The 22,824-nt window shown below is 46.8% G+C and overlaps 2 protein-coding genes across 2 annotated transcripts; one reads left to right on the top strand and one right to left on the bottom strand.

Annotated features, from left to right (window-relative positions):
- Positions 1-978: 978 nt before the first annotated feature.
- Positions 979-4,019, bottom strand: NOXO1 (NADPH oxidase organizer 1). The gene is made up of 7 exons (XM_074919696.1): positions 3,930-4,019; positions 3,746-3,821; positions 3,089-3,269; positions 2,631-2,824; positions 2,255-2,368; positions 1,872-1,989; positions 979-1,633 (listed from the first exon to the last, which is right to left on the bottom strand). The coding sequence occupies exons 1-7, from the start codon at positions 4,002-4,004 to the stop codon at positions 979-981; spliced, it is 1,413 nt and encodes a 470-aa protein (XP_074775797.1). The 5' UTR covers positions 4,005-4,019.
- An 11,379-nt stretch (positions 4,020-15,398) lies between these two features.
- On the top strand, positions 15,399-20,333 carry GFER (growth factor, augmenter of liver regeneration). The gene is made up of 3 exons (XM_074919679.1): positions 15,399-15,603; positions 15,970-16,181; positions 17,104-20,333. The coding sequence occupies exons 1-3, from the start codon at positions 15,400-15,402 to the stop codon at positions 17,264-17,266; spliced, it is 579 nt and encodes a 192-aa protein (XP_074775780.1). The 5' UTR covers position 15,399; the 3' UTR covers positions 17,267-20,333.
- Positions 20,334-22,824: the final 2,491 nt, after the last annotated feature.

Below are 22,824 nucleotides of genomic sequence, written 5' to 3'. Positions count from 1 at the left end.
CAAAACTTAGAACAACATAAATACAAGTCGGTTAAATTACTTGTTTCAAAAAAAATGAACAGATACCTGGGTGATTAACTAAAAGGCAGCAATCTATATAAGATACATCTTTAAGTTTTTCTGTAACTATTTTTCTAACTCAATTCTAGCAAATGAGTTTAGGATGAGAATTGCTGCGAGTTTCAGTAACTAGCAAACCCCCTTGAAAGGGGAATATTTTGTTCATAAAAATGGGCTCTGGCCCCCTTTCCCAGCTGGGAGGGAAGGTGGACTGCAACTGGTTTTGCTTTGTGCCTGCACAGATGTCACTGCAGGGACTGGTTAGAGATGAGGTTTCCAGCCAACAGGTTTTTTGATCAGCAGATCCAGCCAATTCCTGTATTTGAAGGCTGGTTCTCCACTACCCAATTTGATCTCACCTTTAAAAAACCAAAAAAACCCTCCCCAAAGAAACAACAAAAAAAGCCCCCAAACAAACACCAAAAATCAGAGTTTTTAAAAAATATATATAATAGGGGGGTTGGATAAATGACATCTACATGGCTGTACTGTCCCATCCCAGCAATCGTAGCTCTGGATTTCTGGGGTGACTCTCCCCTGCTCTGACCTGGTTTCTCCACCATGGAGGGCAGCTGCAGCCCCTCAGGAATAATGCAAAGAAGGTTCACATCCTGTGCTGCAGGATAAACACCTGCCTGAGGGAGAATTAACTGAATCTGAAGTGACCTCTGACTGACCCAGGAGCTGCTATGACTCCCCTGATAAGTTAAACCCATAAATCCTCTCCCACTAACTCCACTAAAGCTCCTCCTGACCGCAAGCTGCAGCACGGGGCGGTGTTGCCCACAGAAGCCACGTTTGCACGTGGGATCCATCGGGATCTAACCATGTCCTTGGAAAGCAACAGCCCCAAGCCCTTGGCTCCTGCGAGGATGGTGTCTGGCCCGGGGCTGGGTGTGTGCCCCCACCCTGAGGGCACTAGTGTGTGCTGGGGAGAGGAAGAAGAGCCTGGAGTGCTGGCCGGGAGGAAGACTGCTGCACGGCTCGCTTCGTGACGGTGCTGCACTTCTGGAGGATCTCGTGGGCTGAGGGACGCACAGGCACCTTGGGGGCACAAGCAGCCAAGTCGGGGTCAGTGAGGGAGTAATTTAAATCAGCTGTAGATGATTCCACAAAACCGGAATCATTTCTGTCCTCGTGGGTGAGGCGGGGAGACTTGTTGCCGTGCGTGGCTGCTGCATGGCCCAGGGGAGAGCTCCTGGCCTGCTCAACTTCGGGCAGAGATCTTGACAAATCGGGCTTCCAGCTGAGGCGGCCATCCCGCTCACTGCTGCTCCCTGAGCTGAGGGACAAGCTGTCTGACTCCAGGTCTGGGGTGGAGCTGGCCCTGGGCAGAGACCTTGATCTGCTTCTTGAGGAGCTCACGTCCTCCTCAGTCTGGTCGAGGGAGGAGCAAACCTGCACCCTGCAGTGTGCTGCAGCCTCAGCCCGGGGCTGGGCAACCAGCAGGGAGGAGCAGAGGTTCGGCGTGGAGACGTTGAGCCCGCAGCTCATGATGGTCTGGAGCTTGTGGTGAGGGTTCTTGTAGGGCTGGAGGCACATGGAGGGCATGTAGCCGGTTCTGCCGTTGTATCTGAGGGGGATGGAGGGAAAGAGACGCTGAAACGAGCCCTTCTCCCAGCTTCAGAGCGTGGGGAGGGAGCAGAGCGCCCAGGGGAAGCAAGTGGGGACTCAGCCCAGTGCACAGGGCACGAGGAAGGGGAAAACCCTCCCTAGGTGAGGGCAGTCAACTTGGGGGAGCCCCTCCGCGCCCCGAGCAGGCAGGATGCACCCGCAGTAGGGAACTGGCCCCCTCGGAAAAGCCGCCTCACCGGATCAGCCACCAGCCGTCATCGGATTTCCTGATCACCTCCACAACGACGCCGTTGTTCAGCGAGATCTCGTCTGCCTTCTGCGACTCGTAGGCCCGTGCCACAAAGTAAAGGCTGCCTGCAGAGAGGAGGGGGACGTCAGATTTTGCCTTGAGGATAAAATGGGACAGAGCAGCTCCGCAGCCCTGGGGACAAGGTAGCTGCAGGACAAGTATCACTCCTGTGAGTGATGGAACTGCCAGGAGACCCACAGCTGATCAGAAGTCAGAGCTCCAGGCAGGGGCTCCAAGTTGTGGTCGAAGTGGCAGGATTTTTGCAGAATTTTTTTTTTTTTTTTTCTGAAGGGGGAACATGGTGTCCTAGGGAGCCAAAACCAGTCTTACCCTCCTTGTCTGAGCTCAAGGCACTCTGGATGTCCTTGTGGACATCAATCTCTTCCAGATATGAGGCTGGGAACCAGGCTATCTGCTTGTCTGCGTTTTCCACTAGCCACCATCCTGCAGCAAACAGCCAAAAAAAGGTTTTTAACAGCCTGCAAGTAGACAACCATAATACACAAGAAACAGGAGGGACATTCTGCAGAGCCTAGCCAGTGCCATGCTGATACTTTTTTCCTTCCTCCTGTGTTGATCCGGGTGAGCACAGCACAGGCACAAACACCCACCCGCAGCCAGGGTGCTCCTGACTTGGCATTTGCCAAGCCGTGAATTAATCTTACACCATCCCGCTCTGAAACCAAAAAATCCCTATCAAACATACCAGTCATGTCCTTGATTAACACTTCAATAATTTCCTTCTTATCCACTTTGAAAGTCTTGTTCTTTGTGTCTTTGGTTTCAAAGGTCTCGATGCACCTGTAGCTCTGGGACACCTGGGGATGTGTGATAGAGGAGAGCTTCTGCTGTGCTGGGTTTTTCTTTTCCCCTCCAATTTCTGATGGCATTATCACAACACTGAAAAGTAAAGTTTAATACTGGTTTACTGAAAACTCCCGTGGAAGGTTGAGTTTAGTATTAATTTTGGTAAAATCATCTATGTAGTAGGCTAAGAAAAGCTTAGGCATCAGAAACAACATAAACGTGCATTAAAGCATTCAATAGAACTTCCCTGCTCTGCCACCCCAGTATGTAACTTTTGTTTCTCTTCTACCCATATTCTGTCACATTTCTGTTTCATGAAGATGCATACAAACAAAAAATACAAATGTGATTTTGTACCTGTTTTCAGGAAAGGAGGGATCTAGGTCTTGGGTCTGTGCCTTGAAAAACTGAATCACATCTTCACCCTGGGATATTTTAGCATCCATTTTCAGCAGCTCCTGGGAGTAAGTTTCCAGCAGTTTCAGTATCTCCAGGCACCTGTTCAGCTTCCCCCTCTTCCTCTGCTTCACATTTGCATCTTTAAAATAACATGAGCAAAGCTGGTGTAAAACAACAGGTCTGGATGCCCTGAGAGCAGCATCTTTTGCCTGAAGAGGAGAGTGCCCTCACCTGCCACCCTTTCCACACACAAGCCCAAACTGTCAGAAGAGGAAACAGCAGCTGCTTCTGCTTCCTTATCATTTTTAATAGCACCTGATACAAGTTTTCAATACCTAAATTTTATCTTTGTTCACATTGAAATGTTGCAAGGAACTCTGGGCCAGTATTTAAAGTGTAATATAAATTTACCAAGTACAATTCTCTGTTTAAGTCATTCTGGGTTATTTACAGTCAGTAATAGACCCAAGTGCATTAATAAACCCAGCAGTACTGGGCCACGAGCAGCAGCAAGCTGTTAATCTGTTCCAGAGGAAGGACTGAAGTCTGTCATCAGTTATGAATGTCCCTGATAGTGCTGTTGTGTTTGGGCTGTTAGAGATTTGTTCTCTTTACCTTTAAACCTGGGTATTGTCCGGTCAGATCTCCTGAGCGACCCACCCTCGATGGGGAATTTTCTCTTCAGCTCTTTCTAAAAGCAAGGAAGAGGAGAGAACAGTGGTGCTTTGCAGCCCCGGCACACAGCTGGGCTCCTTCCCCCTCCCCAGGACAGGAATCCTGTTTTCAGGGGGATACTTACATGGAATCTCTTAAAGTCTTCAAATGTCCGGTAGATGAGAATGTTGTTCTGATCTGACCAAGACACAAATATCATGTAGTTCTGGAAAAATAAAAGCAAAAAGTGCCTTTTTTAAAATTACAATGTTCAGTATTGGATGCTTTCGACAATCAGCATTTTCTAGGACCTGTGGTTTAATTCTGGCTTCAGGCTGCAAAACTGTCACATTAAAAAATGAAATTAAATGTTAGACCTATAAAAATATTTCCTTAATTTTAGGGCCCCAAATGGGTAATCATTAAAACCAGAAGATTTTTATGACACTGTGAACAGAAAGACAGCAGAATCCAAGATAACCATTTTCTTATGATATTAAGCCCATTAAAAAAACAAGTCTAAGACCCCCCCCCTCCTAGATCACAAGGCTCTGATCCCAATACTGCAGAGAAATGAGTAAACATACCCCTGTAAGAATAACTCAAAAAGCCCTCTAGTTTCCCGGTTTGTAAATATTTAAAGAGAAAAAAAAAAATCCAACAAAAAACCCATTTAAGTACCTTCTGCTTTCTGCATTGCATCAAGCCAACAGCCTTCACATTCACTGGGTACCTGCTGCAGCTCATCTTCCCTCAGCCTGCTCCTCACTCCCCGGGGCAGAGGTGCAGCTCCAGGCTCGACTTCCCGGTTAAATATGCTGCCGCGGGAGGCAGGGCGCAGGAGTTCCCGCTCTTCCTCCTCCGCCCAGGGACGCTGGCAGAAATTCCGTAATTTTGCAAACTACCTCTTGCCTTTTACCTGCCCCCCTGCTTTTAGCATGCACATACACCCAGGGGCAGATGGCAGGGGCGTAGTTTGGAGAGGTGGGGAGGAGAAGCAGCTGATCTTATCACATCCTTCCTAGAATAATGCAGCAGGTGAGACTGGGTCCGTTTATCAGCCCTGGGTGTCGGGGAGGCCACCAGGGCAGCAACACCTCCTGTGATCTGAAGTGCATTTCCAGGGACAGACCTGTTGTGGTTATGGCTTTAGCACATGTTCCTGCTTGTCCGAGCTGCTTGAGCTCGGGCTGCGCTCACACCAGGCCCAAAACCTGATTAACATGGCTCGGTGTAAAGCACACATCAGGCACCACTCGGTGTGTGTGCTAGCTGGTACAAATCTTCTCTTTACTGCTTTTTCCCACCTGCTAAGATGCTTCACTTTAAATGTGTTTCTGGTAGCTCTATCAATATTTGTGCGCTCTCAGAAATTCGTGGAAGATGCTGATGCCAATGTTGTTGGAACAAAGGATTAACCCATCTCGCAGGGTGTAACTGAAAAAGTCCCAAAGCTGCTCAAGTGTAAATAGACGATGGAGACTCAGCTGCAGGTGCTGGGTGCTCTATCCTGCACCAAGCCAGGTGTCCACACCCCACCAGGGCGACCAGCAGCTCTTCCCTTGGCCCAGCTCCCCCTGCTCAGAGGCACTGCAAGACCCGTAATTCCAGCCTGTCCTTTCACTGAGCCGCTGCCTTCTGTGTGCCTCAGGGTATGATTTGGCTGAAGGGCATCCCTGTGATCAAACCGCCTCCTCCAGCCTCCCTCCCCCTCTTCTTTGATGAAGTCTAAATTGAATCATTCTCGTTATTGGAGCCCAAATTGAGGGGCTCAGTGCTGCCTTCCCTTTCATTTTCCAGTCACACCTGGTGTATCAAACCCTCAGCAGCAGCTGTGGATGACTTTTCATCTCCCCAGAATCCCCCCAGAATCTGAATAAGAGGCTGAACAAGATTTCTTCTGGATGGCCAGAAAATACAGTGAGCAGGGCCTTGGTTTGAGTTTCATGAGCATGTGAGGCTGCTCCTGCGCAGCAGGACAGCAGTTTCTGGGGGAGGTGCTTTTGTTGCAGTTCAATCTTTTGCTGCTGGATATCTGTCCTCTATAGGGAAAGGAAAGTTATACAGACAACACTTCAGTCCTGGTGGGAAAACCCCTTCAACGGCATCTCCTGGGCATTTCCTGGCTCGTGAAGCCAGACAGGAGCTGCCCTGAGGAGAGGTGATACAAAGCAGCTCACTGCCCTCAACAGCCCCGGAATCAGACCCTCCATCCCTGAGGGATCACAAAGGGTCCAGCAAAAGCACGTGCTGTTAAATCTACCTGGTTCAAAAAGTAAGGTTTTTACAGAGAGAGAAAAAAATCAGTTAATCCAGTGAGTTTATTCTGTTTATGACCGTGTTTATCTAGAAGCTGCCACTCTCCAAGGTGGCAAAACCCTTCACCGAGTCCCTGTCATCATTCCCACGCTCGCAGGCTTCTCCTCGGCTGCCCAGCCGCGGCCGAGCTCGCTGTTACACGGCTCTTATGCGGTGCTCAGAAACAGCGGGAACCAAGACTCTCGATCAAGCACATTTGATTGGTTTCCTGTCTCAGAGCAAACATGAAACACGATGTATTTCTGAGAGTGTAAAATGTTAAACATGAATGGGAGAAGCCAAAGACAATTAAGATCTTTGAGAAGTTGCAATGTCTGTACACACAGGAGATGGCCAGGCGAGGTTCAGACAGCACGTCGCTCATCAGGTGTCAGTGAAAACAAGGACAGTAGGAAACAGTCTTGGTTTTGGCAATTGCTAGTTCCAAAAACTTTGCCAGATTTCACCATTTTCAGGAAATTCAGGCAGAAGGGGGACATGGAAAACATATGACCAGATGTCACAACAGGAGGGTGAAATGATGAAGGTTTGGAAGTCACCTGAGGGTGAAGGGCCAGTTGTGCGGTTTGGAGAGTCCATTTTCTGGGGAAGATTGGCTGGGGACAGGGATCTCAGATAAAGTGAAGTATGAGCAAAACTACTCAAACCTCAATAATTAGTTACTGAGAAAGCGTATTGCAGAAGCAAAGGTCACTGCAATGGAGAGCAGAGGTGGGAAGAATGGCCAGGCACTACTCAGAGATAACAAGGTTTCTGGTGTCATCCCAGAGAGCTCAGTTCAGGGCTCTGCAGTATCACTGCTGTGTTGTTGACAAGTTTGATGTCAAGAAACTGTCTGTTCAAGACATTGAGTTAATGAGTCACGTCATATTAGTCTGAAGTGACGTTACCTGTGAAACCAGAGGAAGGGCCGTGCCAGATGGCCTCTGGGTCAGCACAAGTGCTCCTCAGCAGCATTACTGCATCACCTTTGCAAAACAACAAACCAAAACACCCTCTTCCCGACATTGTCAAGTTTACTTTGCATTTTCTACTACTTCCATATTGTCCTGCCATAAATTGGTACCTCCTTATGTGTAATGATTAACTGAAGGGTAGGTGTGGTCTGCCTGAAAAAAGTAAAACTGGGGGAAGTATTGCTGGGTGCTGCTATTTCATCATCAGTATTTACATAGTTTTTGAGGACAGCAGTTACTTTTTTCTTTGGTTGTTTTAGAAGGTACAAAAGATCATAAATTAGCAAATAATATATAGGAGCGGACTTTCCAGATTTGACAAGACTGAAGAAACACAAGTAATAACTGCAGTTGTTTTGCAGCCAGCTCCAAGCACGCCTGGCAAAGGTGGAGCTCTGCCTCCCACCACTTGAGGAACATCAGTGCCACCCCGAAGCAGCTGCTCTGGGTACATGAAATACTGTTTGTGTCACAGACAGTGACTGAGGTATAGTCACAGGGAGTCACACCAGAGATCCACCCTAAAGAGTCCAGAGTCTGAGGGACGGGGTAAGTCATCCAGTGGCTTCAGGGAGTCCCCCTGGCCACCCGGGCTGCCCCTGCCACTATTGCCATTACAAGACCAGCTTCCCCCCACTGAGTGCAAAATATTTGTGACAAATAAACACTGAGGGTCTGGTTTTCATTTCAGTACAGATGAGGAATAACTTAATCTGGTGTGTTTAACCAGAGTAGAGCGAGCAGGAAAAGTGCCTGGACCAGTCCTTCACTGCATCCAGCAAGAGCCAGAAGCAGAGTTTGAGTGCCTGGGTGCTCGGGGGCAGCCAAGGGCAGTGCTTCACCAGCTCCACCACAGCCATTTGACAAGTCTAACAAGCAATGGCCTTGTCACAAACACACACATATGAAAAAGAGAAGGAACCATGCTATGAACATCCTTTACCACGTACAGAAGTCAGGTCTGGGCCAGTTAGTGACCTGTACATTTCAAAGCTGCAGATGTGTGGGACTCTAAATCAGGCACTTCTATGCCCAAAACAGGAGGAATTACTAGAGGTCAGACTCACTGACCTGTTGCAAACTCACCAGGGAAAGGCAAAGAGAGAAAAAGTCCTCAAACCAACCTTGAGATACTACGGCTGCAAGAAAGAGATATGGAAAGGAGCCGTGGGCACAGCCAAGGGGGGGCCTTGCCTGGAACGACGCCAGTAGAACTTCATCTTTTCCCACCATCACCTCAGGATCAAAACCTGCCCTTTACTGTTCTTGAAGGTCACCTGTGATAACACATGACCTATCAGCACCTTTAATGAAAAGCCCAGCTGCTAAAAGCTGATTTTAAAAGTTCAAAGAGGTTTTAGACTTCCAATAAATAAACAGATTCTTATTTAAAAAAAAAAAAAAAAGAATCAGACACTGCAGTTGACAAAAATATCCTTCACCTCATAAACAAAGGAAGCAGTTGAACTTTCACACAGGCTGGGATGAGAGATTTTGCAATATCTAATCCAGAAGAAGGTATTTCATTTCCTCCTAATTTCAGCAGCTGCTGCAGGCACTAAAGCATTTTTCAGTGGCCAGTGGAATCCAATTCAGAAATCCTTTGAGCGCACGCAGAAGCGCGGCACGTCTCCATGCCCCGAAGTGGCTGCATTGCAGGAGCTTCAGAAGATGCACGTCCATCTTCAGTGCAGGGGGCTCACTGACTCCTCAAGGGCAGATTGAAAAAATTTTAAAGAGTTAGGGCTCAAGCATGGAAGAGCTGTGGTAACGGGCACTGTGGGGACACTAACAGGAGCTGGGCGGTTGGTATCTGCACCAGGGCTGTGTGCAGGACCTTCCTTTCCCAGTAATGAACTTGCAGTGTCTGCACAGCACCAAGAATGAATTTTGCAATACCTGCAAGCCCAGTTTTCATTTGGATCACAGTGAACTGCTGCAGCTTGTAACACTTTTCTCCTGCTAGAGACTGAAGAGCCATTAAGGCTGAGTGTGTTGCTCTGTTCTCCACCAGCTCAGACTGGTAAGGCAGCGTTTGCTGGAAGGAAGAAAAAGTAATTTTGAAGTGCTGCTACCTGAGCTGTCTTAGAAACAGTCCAGCCAGCAAAGCCTCCTACAGCAGTGCTGGGAAAAGACAGTGCTTGTTTTCTGTAAGGCATTGATCTGCCTTTTACATAAGGAAACTGCACATGATCGCCGTGGCTTGTGAGCCAGCACACTGAGAGGGGCTGGCTTCCGCGGGCATTTTTGTTCCTCTGTGCTCCATGCCTGCCTGCTTTCCTCTGCCACCTTCCCACCTCAGCGTGAGTCCCACACCTTTTAATCCACAGTCTCCTGCAATGGACTTGTCCCTGGTTATTGCTCACATGCAGGAGATCGGAGCTGAGCACAGGGGGGTCCTGTCCCTCCCCAGGTCACTGCAGCGTGGCCTCAGCCTTACAGCTGGTATAAAATCACAGCATTGCATCAAACTCCCTCAAACCAAGCACTAGCTGGCTGAGAGGGGTGAAAGCAACAGAGCAAATTCTCCTTGAAATGCCCTTGGATTCCAGCTGCTCAGCGCAGGGAGAAAGCTGCCTGGTGCAGGTTTGCTTGCTGCCTGGGGCACGCTGGACAGGCCCCTGTTTACCAAGCACTTGTGGCAATAGTTTCATAGCTCCTTTGTAAAAGTAGCATGTTTTCCTAAGGTTGTGAAAAGGAAAAAAGCATGATTCAGGAAGAAAACTTACAGGAAGGATGAGAATATAACTTAAGCCACTGCAAGAGAAAGTTTCCTGCATCGTTTCCTATAGAAAAAAAGAAAAAAAGGTGTTTGATGAATGCGGGGTGTGGTGCAAGGCCAATGCAGTGTATGTATATGTTGGGACACAGCTACGGGGCCTGAAGGAGACGGAAGGCAGGGTTGAGTTTCCAAGTGCACAGCCTGCCCCGCACGAAATCTGTCAGGGGAAAATCGCAGCAACACAACCTGTGTGGAAACAAGCACCACCGGACATGTAGAAATACTCTCTTGGGCAAAATCTATTCTTACTTCATGGTAAATATGGTACGGTCTGATCAGAGGCAAGACCACTGCATTCCTCCCAGATTAGTCTGAGATCTGATCATCCTTTTCTTACCCTTTCCTCATTCCCCACTGCCACCGATAAGCAGAATATGCAAAGTGCTTTATCTCTCCTGGGGTTTCCACTGGCACTGGTAGCCCAAGTTAAAAGTTCACCTTTATTTCAGAGTGAAGACAAGACCATTGTGTTCCTTACCCCCTTTATAAAACGGGGAAAACAATATTTAATCTTCAATCAAAAGTCTGGTGAGGAGAAGAGTAACATGGAAGGAGAACCGTTGTTTCATTAATGTTTAATTCTTAATGATTCAACACATTATCTAGCAATTGTTATCTGAGAAAAATCTCTTCCTCTACCACTGATTGGACTTACTACTATCTACCTGCTTTGACCTACTTCTAGAAAAAGGGATTGCCCCAAAATCAGGGAGAGCTGCATAAGGATGAGGAAAAAGACGGGAATCACCAGATGAACCTGTCCTGTATGGGACAAGTGATTTAAAAAGCACAGATCTCGTAACAACAGGGTCATTAATTTTTAGGAGACAAAAATGGGAGTATCTGGTAAGGAAAGACCCTCAAAATCCACATGGGAAACAGCATGCTACATTTTAAAATGAACTTCAAATAGCATCTTCTTACTAAAACAAGGGCTGCCTCTGAAGCCCACCCTGAACTCTGCTGGCGTTCGCAGAGGGCAGTTGGGCCAGTCTCCTTTTGCAAAACCAAGAGGAACGGGAGCTGCTTGCTGAAGATTTTGTGCTTTATTCTTCAAGAGCACAGAAGGAAAACCCCAATTTTGCTGTGTTTGTGCTCAGAATGCATTAACAGGTTCCATGGATGCTCAGAGAGAGTCTGGGATGTAGGAGACAGACTGGAGCACGACACCAGCATCAGAGGACTGGCTGTACCAACTTGCAGAAAACAATTTGGTTTTCTCCCTATCCCTGCCATTGCAAATATATACACCACTGCTTCTGAATTCTCAGTTTAATTAGCAAAAGGATCCACACATAAAACCAGCACAAATTTTAAAATAACATACTGCACTCACTGGGTGTAGACCCCCAGATTTGAGCAAGACAGAGGCTTGGTATACTCTGTGCGAAGCCTTATACCTCTGACTGTTTGAACAGATTTTAGTAGTTCTGGATGGATCTGAACTGAGATCGGTGTCTCACCCATTTAGTGGAGTGAAGCGTGTCTGTACGGCAGCAGGGTCCTTCCTGGTAATTGGGTGATAAATTCATGCCTTTGGAAATTTTGCAGTGATGTTGTAGACAAGCAAAACTGTTCAATATGATTCACTTACCTGGAAATAAACATTTTTTTTTTTCTGCTGCTATTTCCTAGTTGACTGTAATTTCACAAACAACTGCATGACTAATTTCTGATGCTCACTCTGTAACTGGTTGGACTTTAGGCTCCCATCCTTGCATGTAAATACATGTCAGCTTCCTGCAGGTGTATTCCCCTGGAGAGGACAACAGTTACATTCAACTGGAACTACCTACAAAACCATCACAAAAAACATGGTAAGAATCCTGAGAGGTATAGGGTAAAATTTTCCAAGAACTTTAAATAAATTAATGAGAAGTCAGTGGGTTTTGGGTTCCCAAATAAAGCACAAGGCTTTGAGAATATTATTGGTTGTTCTCTGGTCAAAATCTAACTTTTTATTGCAGTAACAGAAATGCATGCCAGCAGGCAGTCCAGACTCTCTGGCCCTGCAGGCTATTACATTCCCATACAATCCTGCTGCACCCCAGAAAGTGGGCTATGCAGAAAACAGCAAGACTTTTGGCCTCTCTAAGCCAGTTAGCTCTGAAAATTAGCAGCCTGGGGTCAGGCTGCAGGGAAAAGAGCTGTGTGAAGCCTCCTTGCGATTCCTCCTCCTTGGGATCACTCCTCCTTGGGGTTCCCCATCCTTGGGGTTCCCCTCCTTTGCTCAGGAGCTGTATTTAAGCTCAGGCCTTTGTCCTCACCCAATGTCCACTGGGGGGGGATGCCTGTGCCAGGTATTTTGCCCATCCTGACTCGCCTTTCTGGCTGCGATGTAGCAGGTCTCCAGGGGGTGTTCAGCCCCGGGGGGGTCCAGCCCCAGCTGCTGCCCTCGCACCAGAGAGCGAGCAGAGGAATACCTCTTGATCTGGCCTCAAATAACAGGTCATCTCCCGTTGCCAGCCCATTTCTTCTTCCTTCCCCGCACACCTGCCTTCAGCTGCCAGTTCCCAAGCTCTTGTTTAGCAAGTGCCAGAGATAAGAGCAGAACATCAAACAGCGGTCTTCCTCTGAGAAAGGCAAACACACCCTTTTCATTTTCTCAAGTGCAGGTTCTACTAACGCTTCCTGGTAATGACTGTCATCGCTGTCCTTCACATTACCCTATTCTAGGCACGGATTAAGCGGCTTTTGGGGCTCACCACGGCCTTCTTCAGCCTCAGAGCACCGTCCCCCCCGAGCTCACGTGTTGCCCACGCGTGCTGCAGCTTCTCTGCCCAGTCTGAGCACCCTCAGGCTCGGAGCCGAGGGGGCAGCAGTGGTGCAAGGACACAGCAGGGATGCTCCAGTGTGGCACAGTCCTGGTGAGGGATGCGTGGCTGAACACCGGCACCCATGGGGACCCTCCACGGGGCACCCAGCAGGCTCCTGCTGGGACAGAACAGAAGGGAGAACAGGAGGCTGCTGCATCCTTCCTCTGCTCTGCGCCATGTTCCTTCCTTCGGATGGAATTAATTAAGTTCTGCACTTGGATTCAATTAAGAGACAGTAAAGTGGATTTCCCTGCTCTGGTTTGAATCTGAGCATCTCTCTGTTTTTTAACTTGACTGCTTTGAAACAAGATGATGCTGGCTATGAGGGCAAATAAAGAAAATTGGGAACACCTTTTCCTAAAGAGCCAGCTCTGCTCTTAAAGCCAACCAGGAAAGGGGCAGGGGGACCAACACTGACCACAAATCCCTCTGTAAGCAACAGCTTCTTTCCGGGTTATGAACTTTTTCCTTTTAAATAAAAATAAAACATGCTTATATTTTAACTAACTCAATAAATGAAATCACTCACAAGGAAGCAAACAGACTGTTAACAGCCAAATAAGGAGATTGCTTTGACTTAGAAACATCCCTGAACATATTTAATTTCTTGAAGGCTAAGCAATAAAGCACTGTAGGAAATTCCCCAGGTCTCTCTTCCAGATACCAGCATGCCTTTTTTCCTGAATAAAAAAAAAAAAAAAAAGAATGAGGTCATCAACATAATTTAAACATTTATTGGTGGGTGAGGAAAATAAACATAGAGAATGTCCTTTCCCCTAGTTGATATTTCCTTTGTGTGTGAAATTGAGATATATAGTTTTCTATAACTTTAGACAAACCCATTTCACTAGTTCCTATCTGTTACTCATGTCTCTCTTTCCTCCCTCACAAATATCAGCAAAGAAATGTTCTCATTAAATTGCAAATATTTTATTTTTTTTTTTAAAAAAAAAAAGGAGCACTGGTAAATAGGAGGTCCAAAGATGGAGATCCAGATTGTCAACTTAGTGCTACACAGACTGAGAAACAGATCAGCCATTTCCACGGAAAGTACACTAAGTTTTGAAATCTTTTCAAAGGCGAGTCTTTGAAGCATTTCTCTGAAGTGCTGCATTACCTACTAAACATTTTACACCATGCTGTGTTAAATATATTGGAGGATAACAGCTGAAAATGAGCAGTATTTTTCCAGCAACTTTCATACAAATCGTGTCTTTGCAGAACTGGTGACACAGCAGCACAACATCAGGCAAAAGACTCAAGATGTATTTCAAACAGGCTACGAAGCAGTTGGAAGAAACAGGATGTGGAGAAGTGCAGCTGTTTGTAGGGGCAGGAGCTCCTAAGGAGAAATGTCCCAGGTCACAACTGCCTGAAGGGCCATGAAAAGGGCTGATGCTGCCTGAAGGGGAAGGAGGATGGAAGGGAAGGGAGGGAGGCAAAAACCTATCCCAGCCAGCTGATACATTTCTTAAGATGGTATTTTGGTCCATCTCCATCCTGGCCATACCTTTGTTTGCATTAAACAAAATAATCATATTTTTCACTTGACCTGCAGGACAGGAAGAGGTAAAAAGTGGAAGTGGATACAAAATTTGCATTCTAGAGTGCATTGACCACAGTGAGAGATTCATTCTATGTCCTCAAAACTTCTAATGGCACCACAGTGTCAAGCCAAAAAGAAGGAAAAGAGCAAGTCTGTGCTGCACTCCAGCTTTTTGTCCTCTGACCCCCAAGACCTTGCCGAGGTGGCTGTCTTGGAGGCTGGTTGCAGGGTGCACTTCAGGCAGTCACACCCCACGGACTACAGGATGAAACGGCCAAATGCTTTATCTCTGCTTTTAGCACTGTGCCAAGCCCCAGATAATTAACCTTTCCAAGCGGTGAGAGACCCAGCTCTGAAGCTGGTGCTGTGCTGGACCATCATCCAGGAGCTGGGGCACTGTCCTCACGTGCTTGCAAGCCTGTGGCTCCCCAGGAGGAAAAGGAAAGCTGCTGAATGTCCACTCGAGACCTGGGGCAAGGCCTGGGCTCTCCTTCACCCCTGAGCTGCTTAGCTGCAGGTGAGGGCTCATTTCTTTGACATACCCGTCCTTGTGTGACACGTGCAAACGCTCTTGGGAGATAAGTAAATCCTTCAATATAGTTTTACAAGCACGTGACAGGTGTTAAAACACGTAAAATTTGATAGGAGTGTGTTCCGCTACAGGTGCGTGAGTTGGAACTGAGTTATCCATTTGTTTGTTTTGTAAATCACGCTCGATTCTTAGCACCGATATTGCTGAGGTGCCCTTCGCTATGCAGGAGAGCTGCTCCGGCCCACGAGCCCTGCCACACACTATATAGATATAGATATATGTATATATATACAGAGATGTGAGGCGAACAAGTGCTAGCAGGAGGCTCATGTCACTGTGCTGTGAGAGGAAAGCCCACTCTTTTCTCCTCAAACACAAGATTTAAAGCCAGAGGCTACTGCCGTATTGGCAAAACCCATCAGAAACGTGTACTTCTGTGCGTGGTGTTTAACGGCCAACGCCTGGGCCGAGGAAAAGCCCCGTCCCTCGAGCCAGCACCCAGCCGGGGGTACAGCGAGGCCCTCCCGCACCTCCCGGGACCGGGACCGGGACCCCGGCCCCGGCTCCCCGCGGTTCACGCTCCCGCCCGAGGGAAACGGGGCACGATTCAAATGGCGGCCTCCCGCGGCGGCCGCCCCGGCCCGTGGTGCACCGCGGCGCCAAGATGGCGGCGCCCAGCGAGGGCCGGCCGGGTCGCGGTGCTTCGCCGTTCCCGGGCACCGAGAGCGGCCCTTTCGCCTTCCCTTTCGCTGTTCCACACGGTGCCGCGGGCTCCGGGGCGGAGGAGCCGCCCAAGAAGCCGTGCCGAGCCTGCACGGATTTCAAGAGCTGGCTCCGCGAGCAGAGGAGGCGGGCGGCCCCGGGCGGGGTGAGGCGGCGGGCTTTCCCGTGGAGGGGGGGGCGGTGGGACCCTCCCCTGTCACCCAGGAGCCGGGGGGGGGGGGGGGGGGCCTGCAGAGCTGTGAAATGGCCCTCCATCCTGCCCCCCAAGTGTGGTGGGGCCGTGTGTCCCCCTCCTCAGGGTGTGAAGGGGCCATGGGCAGGGTTTCCCCTCTGTGGGAGTCTGAAGGTGGGCTCCATCTTCTCCCCAGAGGTGTGAAGGGGGGCTCAGCCGTTGCCCCCTGCTAAGGGTGTGAAGCCTGTTCCCCCACACCTCATCCTCCCACCTGAGTGCAGCGGGGCTGTTTCCCCACCAAGCACCGGGGTCCCCTCACAACCCTTTCTCCTGCTTCAGGAGCTGACAGTCACAGAGGAGAAAGAGCCACCTCCGGACTGTCCCCTCGACAGCGAGCAGCTGGGCCGCAACACCTGGGCGTTCCTGCACACCATGGCTGCGTACTACCCTGACCACCCCACCAGTGCCCAGCAGAAGGAGATGAGGGAGTTCATCAACCTCTTCTCCAAGTTTTACCCCTGCGAGCACTGTGCTGAGGATCTGAGGGCAAGGTGAGTTGCTTCATTGGGTTTTTTTGGTGGCTGCTGCCGAAGGGGCTAAAGTGAAATGCTGAGCTGCAGCAGCTATTTGCATATCAGCAGTTCTTCCTGATTTGGGGTTTGCTGCTACCTGAACTGGTTTCTTCCATTATTGCATAAACCAGAGATACACTTACTCAAAAAATAAATACTTTTTCTCATGATGTTAGGTTGTGTGCTGCCTCCAAGGCATCCCTGAGGCAATTTCAGGATTTTCTGGTTCAAACTGGACTTGTGCTGAGATGTGGAATTAGTCTGAGATTTGAAATAATGTGGCTTTCCGGAGGCAAGCGTTCTTCAGCCCCAGAAAATCCCCTTTATTGGCAACCTCAGCAGTAGAGGCAAAGATGGAAATGTGCTGTGATGTTGGATAAAGTTTTCTTCTCCTGTTACAGTCAGCTCGTTTCTCGAAAGATTCAACTCCTTTTTTCTGGATTATGAACATGCAAAAAAAATATTGAAACCCAATTGTTGTCTTAGCAGGCATCATATGGCAAAACAAGGTTGTGCTTTGGGTTTTGGTTTTTTTGTGTTTTTTTTTTTTTTTTTTTTTTTTTTTTTTTTTTTTTTTTTTTTTTTTAGTTTGTGGTTTTGTTGAATTCAAGTACTTCTTGCTTTTTATCATATGTAAGCTATTTGACTCCTGTGTCTTTTCCAGCTCACAAGACTAGGCAGTGAATGAAACCAAGCCAATTGTAGCCATCAGTATTTTATAGTGGAGGTTTGACCTGTGATAATTACTGATCTCTGTGTGCTTTCTTCAGGGTTCTCTTTGTGACTCATCTTGCAATAGCAGAAGTGGAGACTTTGGCTGTCTGTGTGCTATGTACCTGTTTTGGGTATGAAGTGGGGGACTGTAAAGAAGTAACATTTGTTTCCTCTTCCCTGTTTGCAGATTGCGTACAAATCAGCCCGATACTAGCAACAGAAATAACTTCTCCCAGTGGTTGTGTCTTCTTCATAATGAAGTGAACAGGAAACTGGGGAAATCTGAATTTGACTGCTCTCGTGTGGATGAGCGCTGGCGAGATGGTTGGAAAGATGGTAGTTGTGATTAATCGGTAGAGACTGCTTGGGAAATCAAAGAGACCAATTCAATCTGGTGTCAAGTCACTGCAGGGAGATGTGCGAGTCAATAACTGTATGTGTGCTTGTGTGTGTGACTGTTACGGCTTGTGGAAATAAAGGTAAACCAATTCTAAAAGTAAATTTGAAAATCTTAGCCTAATAATATTTTGATAAAAGATTACATACATGTATTACCCGAGGTATTGAGGCCTTACATTTGACACAGGGATTGCCAGAAACCTATGAAATTGTCCCAAACTCAGAGACCTCTTCATTATGACATTTCCTTATTTTAGGGGCATTTCCTTATTTCTGTGACTAGAATTCATTTGCCCTGAACACAGTTGTAGAAGGCTGCCCTGTGGCATTTTATGTTTATCTGCAGGCATTATCCTGATGTTTTAGAAGATGCATCTGATTAATCATAATTCTCATTTCTGTTGTTCTGATAGTGAAAACTCATGCTGTGTTCTGTGCCAAGTCTGTACCCCTGGATCTCTATTTCTGAGATCTCCAATGCTGCTTGTTAAACTTGCATCCAGTTCCTTTGATAAAAGGCCTGAAGGCAGGTGCATTTAATTTAAATACTAAAATCACTGAGCCCAGATTTCTCATTTTATTTTTGTGTTTCAACTAACCATGTAGAAAGAGAAACTAAAGCAGGACAGAAAAAGAACCTCATCTGATGAGTGGAATGAAGTGTCAACTGGGTGAAATTCAAAAGTTTTAAATTGGCTGCTAATTTTCTTTGGATCCAGAAGTGGTATGATGATAAGTTCTCCTGAACCTACTTCTTAAAGCAGATAACCTCTTCATCTCTGCGGTGCACTTTTGTCTGTCCTGAAAATAGCTTGAGACATATCTGTAATGAAACATATTCAGCTTTATTTAGCATACAGGATTTCTGAGATATCACTTGTGTTTTTAAATTCTTGGTTGGTACTTCCTGACCGGGTTGATATTCTGGTGTTATCTGCTAGCTAAAAATCTCTCTAGAACAAAAGGACTTTACAAGCTCCGTGCAATATTTAGGTCCTGCTTAAGACTGCTGTGTCAGCTTTATGTAGTATTTATTGTGCAGGGGACTCAGAGCTGAGTCCCTAGGGTAGACTTCCTCTGCAGGAACTGCTCAGAATCCATGCTATCTGTATTTCCTAGGTCAGTTCCTGTATCAGTGTATTGAAACGTAAGTGTGAATTTTCAGATTCAAGTGAAATAGCAGCATAAATTATTTCCACCACAGTGCACGTGTCTCTATAAAAAGGGACAGCTTACCAAAAAGAAGTCAAAATAATTTCAAGTTCTTAAAGTAGATAGCGATATCATGCCCTTAATGAATTTCTGGCTGTGAAAAGTTTGCAGGAGTTTGCACAAACTATGACAATAGTAGGCTTCTTGCTTCTGTACTTCCTGCTGAGGTTTTCTTGCGTGTGTTAGCGAGCTTCCTCATTTCAAGCACTACAGTATGTTTGTAAATTTACTCTTGCTGATTGAGTGTTACCTGGAAATGTTAATGGTACTTTACAATAGTATGAGAGTGATGACATCTTGTATCTAAGAACTTTGCTCTTCAAACCAGTGTGCGTGGGGCTCTTTGGTGTTCAGAAAAGCAATAAGAACTTTGGAAATACATTTTAATGTTTTATGGTGTATTCAAATTCTTTCAAGTTGGACCTGTTAAAACAGTATGAAACAAATTTTATGGACTGGTTATTAAGTTTTTTATGTAATAACGTTTTTAAACACAAACCCAACAGAACTGATGATAAGGTACTTTATGAAGCGTGCAATCTGATTTACGACTTGAAGGTATCATTCCGGTTATTAAAAGTATATATAAAAAGTATATATAAAATTATATATAAAAAGTTTTAAAAAGTATATATAAAAATATTAAAAGAAAATTTCCCTATTAACATGTTGAGGTTCTTAGAACAAATAAATTCCAGCCCTTGCTTTTTGTCTTTTGGTAATAAACTTGGTCTCGAAATGAAGCACACTTGTGGGGAGAGGACCAACAAAAAGGCTGTGGCCCTCCCCTTTTGTCAGGCACGACCTGAATTACCCACCTCTGTCAGGATGGTTTTAGCAGCTGGGCATGTGGACAGGCATTTTCTTCTGGACTTGACTGTGCTGGAGGAAGAATTTGCGTTTTTTTTCCCGTCTGCCCTCCACTATTCTCCGTGATAATTCTCTCGCCTGTGGAGCAGGTGATGAGACTTCTTCCTGATTTGCCTCAGTGTAAATGAGCAGGTTGGTAGAACACCCATCTCATCCCTTTCCATCCTAATACTGAAAATGGGCCAGGTCGGTGCATCGCACTCACGCGTGCGAGCGCCCTTGATCTCTGCTGCAGAGTCCTGGGGCCGCTGCTGCCTTGTGCTGGCCAGCGGTTTGTGATAGGCAGCTGCACGGTAACCTTCATGATGCAGCATCTGCCCACAGATTAAAAGTGTAGACAGGAAAATAAACGTGCATCCTGCTCAAGATCGGGGAGGAGCAGCTGTGGCAACACAAAATTTTCCTCACCTTGTGGTGTTGTTCAGGGAGGTGGTAGAGGTGTGCAGGAGGAAAAACCCCTTCTGCCAGCAAGTTCTCTGTCCTGGCAGTGGTGCAGGGGTAGGGGAAGAGCCTTAAAGCTAAGCCAGCGCCTTTAGCAAATGCTTCCTAACAATGAGCCCTCCAGCTGTGGCTGCTGCGGTGTCACGAGGGCGGTTTGTAGCTTTGCAAAGTGGCCATTTAGTGAAATACATGCTTGCACTCTGTTCTCTCGTGTTTACGGCAGAAGAGCTTTGGTTTAGATGTTTCTCAGGCATATTGTCATCTCTGGGGACCTATCTGCAGGGAGGGGGAGATTTTCTTTTGTTGCTCATTTGTACCACATCTCATGTTTTAATTTTATGTAGGGAATTTCTATTGAAGATACTTGTATTTGTGTACAGAAAATTGTGAATTCTCTTCTAAATGCACTTGATTAAATCTAGTTTTTAAAATGCTGTATTCAAATTACATTTCCTGTTGATGTGAAAATAATAAAGCAACTGATTTCATTCCTGACTTCCCTACTGCATGAGACTTTAGGCATCGTGTTGTACTGGTGTGTCTGACCTTCTGTGTGCCAATATACCGCAGTCTGAGCTTGGTTTGATTTTGTGTGTGTGTTATCAGCGAGGTGGGGCTGAAACTGCTCCTTTGCTGTTGTCCTGCTGAAGTGACATCGTTCTCTGTGGCCATGAAGCTACAAAAACTCAGTGATTTTGTACAGCGGGTCCTTGCCTGTCAGATCGAAACTTGATTTTATGTGGGGACCAGTGGAATTTTTTATGGGGCTCAAGTGTTTTTTTTCTTCTCTGTTTCTAACAGCACTAAGGGTAGCATTACAGTTGGGAGTAGCTCAAATCTTGCTGAATTTGAGCAGGGTGGCAGAGGAGGGTGTTACCTCCTGAAGGACAGTGTTTATTAACTGCATATTCACCACACATCCATCCACATCCCATCGCATTTGCCAGGAAGGGGAAGCTGCTTCCTATCAATACGAGGAGCCCTCGCAAGACAAAGCACAGCCAGGAGCAGCTGCTGCCTAAGGAGGTGTGGGACCTTCCTTGAGAGCAGCTCCTCTGTAATAGACACCTGGTTAACCTTTCGGCTTCACAAAGCACTTACTGTTTCCATGGACTGGTTTGCATTCATAGCTGTACTTATTTTTTTTTTTTTTTTTTTTTTTTTTGTTCCCCACCCTGAAAGCAAAGAGCAGGGAGCCACGAGGGAATTGTCTGTTCCATGAATGGGAGGCTGAGTTACTTTGGCAAGTACCAAGTGCAGATGTTGGTGGAAGCACCACTGTGCCTTTAACATTTTTCCAGGGATTAGCTGTTCCTTTGCAGTGTGTTGGGTGTGTACAGTCTCCTGCTTACAGTAAGATTCCCAAGAGTTGCTTTGCTTGCATGTGTCTTCTGCTCCAGCCTGTTACAGGCTGTGTGTGCTGTTTCTTCCTGTTAGTGTTTTACAGGCTCAGAGAGGGTAGCATTTAGATTTGGGTTTGGGTTTTTTGCCCTTCCTATCAGCATTGATTATTTTTTTTTTCCCATTTCTGGAATGGCTGTTTGGGTTTTTGTCTGAACAGTGGAGACGAGCTGTTCAGTATTTTGTGTAGTCAGGAGTAAGCACTTCAGTAAGAAACTGCCAGCAAGGTCGCGTGAAGTCAACTCTTGATTTTGTAGGCTAAAAGGAAATATAATAAGGTGAATAAAGCAAACCCACAGCTAATGGCATGTGGGCAAATCAGCAGTTAGAACTGTTTGAGGGGACGGGGGCAGCGCTGCGGTCCGCTGAAGCACTGACCTGGGTTGGCAGGTCCCGCAGGGAAGCGCACACTGACGCCATATGCCGACTCCAGGCTGGCTGACACAGCTGGTTCAGGTGTGTTTGCACCGATGCACAATTAATTCACAGTCGAGGGAGCTGAGCAATGGTGGTAGTTGGCACACAGCTTGCATCTACTACATGTCAAAATTTGCCACAACTTGCAAAACTCTGACACAAAGGTCGGTTTCTACCAACTAAGGGTAAATGGGACTCGGTACCCTTCTCTGCTGGGGTATCTTTATTGCTGTCACATTTTAATTTTTATAATTACTCTTAAGGTTTCCAGAAGTAAAGTCTAACATGCAGCTGTAACATTTGCCAAGCTTTGAAACTGTTCTGTTCCTCTCGGTGTGTGACAATCCTGTCTGTGCTTCATGGGCTAGTGAAGGGTAAAACAGCCTGGAAAGTTGCGCTGGCGTTTGGGCTCGCAGTGTCTGGCACGGTCTAGCACTCAGCCGTGGTCCTGGCACCAAGGCTTGCTGAGTTCTGCCCCTGCCTCCCGTGGCCTTGCCAAGCTGCTCCCTGTGGAAAGGTGCCCTCTGCTTCCATGCACTGTGCTAGTGCAGGCCGCAGGTTTTCCTCTGAGCACTCCTAATGCAGAAGAAGCCTCTTCCTGGTCCCAGGTTTTCCGTCCCGTGTATCACATACCATCGTACTTCTTGGATTCTTCCACAGGGGTGAAGCTATGGGAAAAATTTGCTTTTCATCTTAATCAAGCCAACAGTAGAGGGCAACAAAGCATGTATTTCGTTGGCTTTCCTGTCTCTTAGCTTCTCTGGAATAGCAAACTGCTCCAGACGTCAAATGTTTTACTTCATGCTAGTCCCTTTCCCGTGGTTTTGGGAGGAGATTATTGTTGACTTTGGTTACTTTTCATACTAGTGTACAATACCTCTTGTATAATTACCTAAAAGAGGGATGTGTTATTTCTCTGCCTGCAGCTAAAATCTGCACTTGGAAGTATAATAAAACACTGTCTGGATGCTGTTTCCAGCTTGTTTCCTGCCTGATCTTCAGCCTGTAGCTGGTCATATATGGAGAAGTTCTGGCTTTTATATCAGGCTATTAACAGATTGGAAAGGACGAATGTATTTTATCTGGTAATTTTGTAACAGTCACTTTCTTATACAGAGCACTGTGTGCATAATACAGGGCATTGCTTGCTTGTAGGAAAGGGATTTCA

This window comes from Athene noctua, chromosome 15 (assembly GCF_965140245.1).
Source record: "Athene noctua chromosome 15, bAthNoc1.hap1.1, whole genome shotgun sequence".
NCBI classification, from domain to species: Eukaryota; Metazoa; Chordata; class Aves; order Strigiformes; family Strigidae; genus Athene; species Athene noctua.
The sequence above is the reverse complement of the archived record's forward strand: the minus strand, read 5'-3'. Positions and strand labels throughout refer to the sequence as shown.